General features: G+C 45.0%; 1 protein-coding gene across 1 annotated transcript; it reads left to right on the top strand.

Moving 5' to 3' along the window:
- The first annotated feature begins 4,786 nt into the window (after positions 1–4,786).
- Positions 4,787–7,438, top strand: LOC146190385 (uncharacterized). Its single transcript, XM_084600161.1, has one exon. The coding sequence runs from the start codon at positions 4,787–4,789 to the stop codon at positions 7,436–7,438; it is 2,652 nt and encodes an 883-aa protein (XP_084456287.1).
- The last annotated feature ends 1,838 nt before the right edge of the window (positions 7,439–9,276 follow it).

Raw genomic sequence — 9,276 nt, 5'->3', positions numbered from 1 at the left:
GCTGTCAAGCTGGTATTTGGCATCGCGCAATTCAGCGACGAACTGACGACAAATTTTTGCGAAGTCTTCTTTCAGGTACGTGGCAGTGGAAACAACTGGGGTATTTTCATCAATTAAAGGATGTCTGCTGTCGCGTTCTCCTGACTGCTTTCAATCGCTCAGTTCAGGTTGATCGATTTTTCTTGATTATGTCATATTTGAAAACCTTCTTGAAACGAATTTCTTACCTTCTGAGAATAGCTTCTAATCATCGTTAACTCTGGCTAGCCTTTGCAAATGGAGAACATTTACTGGGTCATATTTGAATCGACCAGACTCGATCATCTAATTACTGACAGGTCCCGGTGTCTGTTATGAAAGGAAACAGCATCATGATCGCGTGGCGTGGCTCTACAGGCTGGTTGCAGACTCCCCTACTGTACACGGTCATCGACTCTTACATGCGGACACGCGAGATCTCCTCAAGACACCATTGCATCCGACGTGACTTCTGACTGAAGCAAAGTAATGCAGCTTTGCAGCGTGCGTTATTGCGCGGAAGTATTGGATATAATGGTGGCTTTAACAGACTGACCTCCCGGTCCCATGTTCGCTGTGAGAGTGCATCCAGGCTGTACGCACTACATCCATGTCCGCCGTAATCAGCTAGGAAAGGATGAAACTATTGGTTACCACCACGCAGTTTTCCCGCAGTAACACTGCGCGTCAGTTTCTCTCCTGATGTCCGTGTGAGACTGCAGAGGCGCGAATGAATCGGCACTTTTCGCGAACAGTGCGCGACATGCCTGAATGCGAAGCATTTGACAGAACTCAGCCTTGCGGGGTCTGTTCACGGTGAAATGCGCCCAGTGCCGCAGAACTTGCTGTGCTCGATACGCATAGGAAAGGAGAGGGAGGTGCTCGCATTTACAACATACATTGGCTCTACTTCCGTACACGAGCTGTTCGCTTGCAATGATTTCAGGCCTTAGCGCTGACACAGTCGTGAAACAGGTGAACAGCACCGTGCTTGCTGCTCTGAATGCATTCGTGAGCAGTGAGTTTTGAGACAAGAAAGTGAAGATGCGAGATTAAAAGTGTTGCAGTGACTTGGAGACCAACTGCGGAGATAAAGTCGATGCATAACTCCCGATATAGTCTGGAGGAATACCGCAGTACTGTCCTTCCCGGGAGCGGACGTGTCACCAGAAGTTCTGCGCTGGTCGTGAAAGATTGAGCGCGGTACTTGAGTCAGCCAGTAGTCCGGGTCTGAAAATTGAATGTGCCCACTGGGTTTCTGAAGACCGCCAGTAAGCATGGTTGCGCATATTGCTTCTGAGGTTACCTAGTGGTTTTAATACAGAAGATAAAAGTGCTTGTTTTCTTGAAAATTGGATAAACGCGTGATTCGCGTTGGAATAAACATGAAGTAAGATGGCTGATAGCATTCTTGAAGATAGTGTATGGAGTTTTGTTCAGTTGTCGGCTGAATGCGATCAAAATAGGCAGCTTCAGGATCAGGCCCAGATCGTTTAGTAAAGGAGCTTCACTTCTGATCCTGCCCTTAAATTTGTATGATTTGGTCGGGGGTGATACATCGCTTTTATTGCGTCATAGAACCAAACCGTAGAGACGAGTGAAAGCATGCAGTGCTTCGAATAGCAGGTCAGTGGCATTTCTTTCTTTTTTGCAGCTACCCTTGTTTCTTATGTTTGTTTTGTTTTGGGGCATGTCGCACAATTCCCAATTTAAGAAATGTGTCACAGTCACATTCGGATGAGGTTAAGAAGTTCGCAGGGGTCAAGTGGATGCAGCTAACACAGAACCAGGTTAAGTGGAGAAATATGGGAGAGGCCTTCGCCCTGCAGTGGATTTAGTCAGGCCGATGATGATGATGATGATGATGTCACATTCACTTGATTCAGCGCGTTACTTTTAACAAACTGCGTTTTGATGCTGCACGCTTGGACATGTATTACGCTTTTGGACCTATGAGATACCTTCTACTCGCGGTCTTTGTGTCCCTTCAACAAATAAATAGCACCATGCAAATGCACCAAATACTTGTGCATTTGGGTGTCTAAGCAAGTGAATAGAAAACTGTGCTAGATGAAACTTTTTTGGAAAGTTAACATAGGACGAAGTCATTGATTCTGTTTTTAGCGCGATGTTGTTCAGTACCTCGTTACTGAGAAAATTTTGCGTCGACGTTTGGGGCGTGGGCATTGTGAGCCAAAATTCCCGGGCAAAGCACTGGCACGTGGCTGCTGACATGTCCAAGCACTGATTCTTCGATGGTTTGTGTAACTTAAAGAGACCGCACGGTATCACAAAGCTCAGAGGAGCTGCTAACTCGGGTTGCACATTAAATGTGGGAAGTGTGAATAAGAATCGACCTTCCATTGTACTTGCATGCTTCATGCTACTCCAAAGCCATGTAGGCACGTTCATACGGCATGGATCAAGCGGGGCTTTATACATCAGATGGTTCCCTACGCTACCGCGTCTACCCTCACTGCGGAGCTTAAATGTTCCGAATAATTAGTTCCCTCAAGTTTTAAGGCATGCCCAGAAATCTATAATAGAGATAGGTGAAAAACATATTTATTTATTGATTGATTTATCAGAACATACCGTCAAAGCTAAAATGGCAGAGCTATCGTGTTATTTCAGCGGGAGAAACAATGAATTTAAAGTATAAAACTGGGGTGACACTGCGAAGAGTTTAACGCATTTCATAAATGTAAGATTCATTACTCTAAAAAAAAAAAAAAATTAGCCAACTAAGCATTTTGTGCGCTTTTAAACATTCTGTAAGAGACATTTTCGAGCTGTAAACAAATATTCTTGGAACCTCGTAGGTTTCTCATAAGTGCGGTAAGGAGAAAGCCTTTCCTGCGACTATTTGCACCAGTTTGTCGCTTTTTCACTCATTAGCATCTTCTCCTTCTCTTTTTCCTTTTGCTTGTTTATGTGTTTCTTTTGGACTTTTTCTTTTCTGCCCTTTCTTTTTTTAAATACTTTTTCTACATTTTCTCTTTTTGTTGTTTTCCCTCTATTTTACGATTTTTTTTCTTTCTCACTATATTTTCCCTGTTTTACTTTTGACTGACTGTTTTCGATGTGTTAACGCAATGACGAGGCTTGACATTAAAGCCTTGAAACGTTTTTGCGCATTTTTTGGGGGGCAGTTTCAACGTCCATGGCTGTTTTAATATCTGCACACTATATCGACGTCCTTGAATAATAAATAATTAACTAATTAACCAAATACTCCACATGAACAAAATTTTGCGCGCACATTGTTTCGCCATCTACCTCTTACAAGCATTATTTTATTCGTCAATTAATTTATTTCTTGATAATAATCGTGTGATACTCTCGGCGGACACAGAAATCCTGTTCACACTCATGAGCCTATATATGCTTTCGCCTTAATAAATGAAGACAAGTAAATGGTGTAGAAATATGGCGAAAAGATCTCAGAGAGCTCTCACCTGTAGAAAGGGCGTTAAAAGAAACCGTCCGGTCGCAAATGAAGCCGTGCAATATTTGGCCTTGCAAATATATTTGGAGCTGTTATGCAAAAAAAAATAAATAAAAGAAGTACAATTCGAGGTTCTTATATTTAAAGAAGCCGTGTCGACAAATGGAAGCTAGTTTGCAACCTTATGTATTATATCCAATGACAATTATACGCTAGTAAAGCTGGAAGCGGACCATTTACACGCTCTAAAAAGCCTAAGGGACCAAAAGCAGGTTGCGCCGTCCCAGCCATTTATGAATATAAACTGCGGTGCATCGACAAAGCTTTTTAGGCGTGGATCGCTTTAATTATTTTACACCGCCATGTCTTTAAACTGGGATTATTGAGTAATTATCAGCGTAGACGTCACGTGACTGGTTTTGAATTGAGTAGCAGAAAACATTTCAAATCAGGTTGTACCAGCATAGCGCCTTTTGCTGGTAGACATATACATACGAACCCAATCTAAGTGGTCGAATTGATTTTATTGACAGAGAAAAATAAAGACATTTCTCCATAATGCACCTTTACGCAACCTTCCTAAGGGCTGCGTTATAAAAAAGAAGCGCAGAACACTATGCTTAGCTGTCAGAGAGCCTTTTCGGCAACAAAGAAGTTTCATTTCTTATTTTTGGTAACAAAAAAATTTAAAAGGGCTGGAAGCGCCAGAAATATAGACAATTAAGTGCCGCTTTTGAAGCAAGGACCATGCTGATTTCACACTTGATGACATAATAACCCACTTAAAGCTAGAAAGAAAAAAAAAACAAAGAAGAGGGAAGTAGCGGCTCAGAATCTACTTACTACTGTACTCTAGATATTTCAATGCTTGACATTAGGTTTCGAAAGCGAGCTTCCACATTTTAGCTGGCGAAGGAGATAAAATGTTAGGTGAGCAAGAAAACAAATTAAGGTGCACTACTTCCGCGAAATGACCTGTCATGGGTCGATTAACCCGGTTTTGTTTATGTCGCGTATTAGGTACAGTCGCCAAACCTTAGCGCGACTAGCACAAAAATGTTGCTAGAAAACAGAAACATATAATGTACCGTCCTCGGTGCGCTGCGTGAAGGTGGTAACAAGAAAAAAAAAAAGCGGGGTTGTATGGCGCAGAGAAACCTTCTCAAGATTGGGCTTTAATTCGCAATTCGCGATGATGATGACATTTACGATAATTTTAACCACAACTCGTTCCTCTTCCCAGGACACGGTTCACACCAGAGGGCCCGAGGAAGCAAGCACATAAAACAAGGAATCGCAACCACGTAACTGAGCCTGACGATGCACTTGCTAACTGTGCTCCCGACTGCCTTGGTACTCGCGCTTTGGGCAGCCGCTGAAACTGGCGTCGCAAAGCGGGTATCCTGCCCAGCATACTGTGCGGCACGCGTTATCTACGTCCGTAATCACACGGTGTCCACCGAAAGGGGAGTGCAGGCCGAAATAGTCGCCGAAATCACGTACAAGCTACAGGTGACAAAGCCGAACGTCGAAAAGGTTAAGATAAAAATTGGCGCCACATGGGTTTTAGTACCGAAGCCTCTGAAAGTCCTGATTGAAACACAGGTCAAGAAATACCCAGAGATAAGGGATGTTCTTATAGAGATTCTGGTGTCAAAGGTGGAACGCCCACGGTTCACGACCACCAGGCGGCCAGCTAAAACGACTAAGAAGACCAAGCCTCCAGCCCGAAAAACGACAACTAGAAAAGCCCGAACTCAACCAACTAGGAAGAACAAGCCGAAGCTGACAACGAAGCGAACATCCAGGCCGAAGACCACGCCAAAACTAGAGCAGTACACAGTGCCTCCCCCGGCAACGCCACGAATTGCACCCGAAGATGCGACTAAGTCATGGTCCATCCCGCCAGTTCCCAAGGACGTCAACGATACTGTGCGCGCCACTCTGGAACTTCTGCTGAATTTTCCCAACCACTTTGCAACCATCCACCATATACTTGTGGAGTTAGGCGTCAAGTTTCCGGACACGCGAAAACCGATTTACAATGTCACCATTGGTGCACAAGTTATCCCGCTCCCGAAGCCAGTTACTGTGGACTTCACTATTAAAATCAAGGGCAAGGAATTCCATCTGCCCAAGGACACCAGCAAAGTCGCGAAATACGTGTCTAAGCATACGGCAGAGCTTACCATCTTGGTTACAGTGCTTCATCAGCTTGGATCAAAGTTCTATTTGGACAAAACGGGAAGAATGGCCGGTTTCGAAGTGATGGGACAAAAGGAAAACTTCCCTCGGGCCTTGAATGCCGAAGTTGTTATAAGGGCGAAAAAATTCAGCCTTCCAAAGGACCTCAATGTACTTCTGACGTTTGTTAAAGACAAGCCAGCCGAGTTCTTCAAATTAGAGATGATCTTAAGGGCATTTGGTGTGCGTTTCGACAAAGCTTCTGGTGGAGGTTATCTTCGCGCAACTTACCGAAAGAAGTCGTTCGATATCAGCCTTGTGCCTAACGTCCGCATCACTGTCGGCGTTAAGCAATACGACATTCCCTCCGACCTGGACTCAATGCTCAAGAGCCCGGTAGGTGTGCACGTTGGAGAAATCCTTACGGCTCTGCAGCGAGCGAACGTCCCTGTGAATGTAGACAAGAAGACGGGAGTCGTGTTAGGTATTGTCATCAATAAAGTTAAAATTCCGTTCCCAGTCACGCTGGACCTGCGCTTCCGGCTCGATGGCAAAGTGTACATAGTACCTTATGACCTACCCAAGATCATCGTGGAGCTCGAAAAAAGAAACATGCCTAGCCACATTGTGTCTATCCTATACAGGCGCTACGGAGTCGTCCCAGTTCGCAACAATGACGATGACGTTACTGCGCTCTCCTTTAATAAAGAGAAATTCCCTATAAAGCAACAGGCAAAGACCGTCGTGATTATCGCAGGACTAAAGTTTTTCCTGCCAAAGGATGCCTCAAAAATGGTGGACGCTTTGGTGAACAAGAAATTCAATGGCACGCAGATGATGCGGGCCCTGCAGCTCGCTGGATACACTTTCGTTCCCGAAGCTGACGGCGTACTGCGCACGATTCAGAAAGGTGCAAACAAGATAGACCTTCGGGTTGGTCTGGAGCTGTTTGTGAGATTAAATAAACAAAGATACAGGATCCCTAATGACCTTCCACGTCTGGTAGCAGTCGTTCGCAGTCTCCATTTGACACAAATTAAGCAAATAATGACTCAGCTGGAAAAATTCGGCGTGATATTCGCCAGAAAAGGCAGTAAATTGATCATAATGTTTAACGGTATGAAGTACGAGGTGGACCTGAAATTCGCAGGAGATGGCGCATCGACCGAAGCGGTTATTATTAATATTAACAACATTAAGTTTTCCATTCCAAAAGATATAAAGGGCGCCGTTTCCTACGCTAATCGCAATGGACCTGGCGCAATGAAGATTTTGATAGAATTGCTTAAGGCGCACAGTGTCAAGGTGAACCTCTCGCCCTCAGGGAACATCATTTCCATTGTTTTCGAGGGGAAGTTATACACTGTCGGTACTGTGGATGACAGCATCCAGGTGAAGATACGAGGAAAACAATTCTGGATACCCAGGGATTTGCTCAGTCTCCCGAAGAAGTTTAAAAACTTCAACTTCGCAGAAGTCGTGATCGCCCTCATGAAGAAAGGAGCGAAATTACAAGTCGACGGTGAGAGCAATTTCTATGGTTTCCTGTTCAAGGGCCGTGAAGTGCGATTCCCGAGGAAATTTCGGATCATGGTCAGGGTAGACACGACAGGAAAGGAATATCGAGTGCCGGGACAACTCGGCGATTTGGCCAAGACCCTTTCCAAGGGCAAGTGGAGCTGGACCTCAGTGCGCGCTCAGCTCCGCGCAGCTGGAATCAAGGTAGCCGGAAAAAGTGGACCCGTGAGAAGCTTCTCTTTTCAAGGGAAAAATTTCAACGTCAGATAGAGCCCCCGTTTGCTTTCGACCAAGGAACCCGAGCAAATAAGCCTCTCTTGCGCGTCGCTGTTTTGAACTGAATAAAAAAATCACATTGACCCTCGTCTTCATTTTAATCAATATAAAACAAAGAAGCTAACTTCGAGCAGAGGACACTACTTTATGGAGTATTCCAATAAGCCCACGCCGACATTAAGCCAGCAATAAAGGTCGACATACCAAAAGCCTTCAGCGAAGAAGCCCTGTGTTAAGAGACACTAGGGTAGCTGTGATGGGCACAACCAGAGTTTTCTAGTGTTTCGCCAGAACCCCCGAAATGTGAAAGTTTCAGCAGGTAAGGATGAGAGGAATTGGATGAGGGTGGCTTGGCTGTCTGGGATGAGTCAGAATTTATAAGTAATGTAACAGGGTTTGTGGCGGTTTTTGTGCCGGTTATAAGTAAAAAGTCCCCCTCCCCCTTTATTGATAAAGCGCAGGCTATATAGATACCGCCTGGTCCACTTGACCGTTGACGACACAATCCAAAGATGAATTAATATGCAAGTACAAGCACAATTCACAGCACAGAATCCGAAACATGACGAAACCGAAACTGCAACAAAACAGGCAAAACATACGATATAACATATGCTCCCTTTGTGTGGGAAACAAAAGGCAAAAAAAAAAAAAAGCATTGACATTTTACTCAAGCGCAAGAACAGAGGAATTCCGAATTTAGAAACACATTTGGTAGCAGCAAGTAACACATGAAGAGAATTGCGGGGGTTTAAGCATGGCAGTGGTAGAACAAAAGCTGTGAGTGTTGCAGTGAATTTTTCTGCGGACGCCTGGATTTAATGTGCCGCCGTCGCAATGTTCGAACGAACCTTCTGTCCTATAGCAACTCGCTGCTGTCATTCGCCTCTACCAACTACCGAATTATCTGTCTTCTTTCTCTTCTTCTGCTCATTCTTCCTCATACTCTTCGTCTTCTTTTACTTCTCTTTTTCTTCTTTTCTTCCTCTTCTTTTACCCTTTCTACCCGCTTCTTTCTCCTTTCTCGTCCGTATCAATATCACTACGCTCTGGCGAGAGCGTCGCACATTTTGTTGGATCACCGAAAATGAAGGTTCTCAGTAGTGTCGTGAGTAGATAGTAGCATTGCTCCTGAGTTGTATCCTTAGAATCAGAAGGGAATGGATATTCTTGCCAGTGAATCGAGCTGCTTTTCCCGAAGTGCTGGTTCAATACCTGTTGGTCTCCTTGGTTGTCTCTTTTAAAAGATGTCAACGTAGGGCGCACAAACAACTTGTCTGTTGTGTTCAGGGTAGGTGCCAGGGGTTTTATCCCATGCATTTCGGACTGATGTAGTAGCTGGTTGCGGGTTTCCTCCATGAGCGTCAAGGTTTTTCTGTCATGAACTTCATCTGTTACCACTTCCTCCATATTCCAGGGCGGAAGCCTTAGCCCAGACCTATCAGAACAAGAATACCGTCTATGTAGATGCGGCGATGTACTCAAACGAAAGAGATGCGGTGGTGACGGTAATAGATGTCCAGCTAAATGAGAAAATGAGCGCCTCGCTACGGAACTGCACCGTGTCTGACGCCGAGGAGGCCGTTATTGCTCTAGCGGTCGCAGAGGGCAATAGGTCCGGGAGTTCGCTGGTAGTAATGACCGATTCGCAAGCCGCTTGCCGAGGATTCACCAATGGCAGGATTGGCAAAAAGGCGGCCGCCATCTTGAAAGCTGGCAGGATAAGCGACACAAAACAATTCGTACTTTGGGCTGCAGGGCACGGCGACATTACCGGGAACATTCAGGCCTATCTCATAGCTCGAGGTTATGCAAACCGAGGGAGGTCAGAG

This window comes from Amblyomma maculatum, chromosome 4 (genome assembly GCF_055883805.1).
Source record: "Amblyomma maculatum isolate TAMU_Amacu chromosome 4, ASM5588380v1, whole genome shotgun sequence".
NCBI lineage: Eukaryota > Metazoa > Arthropoda > Arachnida > Ixodida > Ixodidae > Amblyomma > Amblyomma maculatum.
Note: the sequence above shows the minus strand (reverse complement) of the source record. Positions and strands in the feature narration are given on the sequence as shown.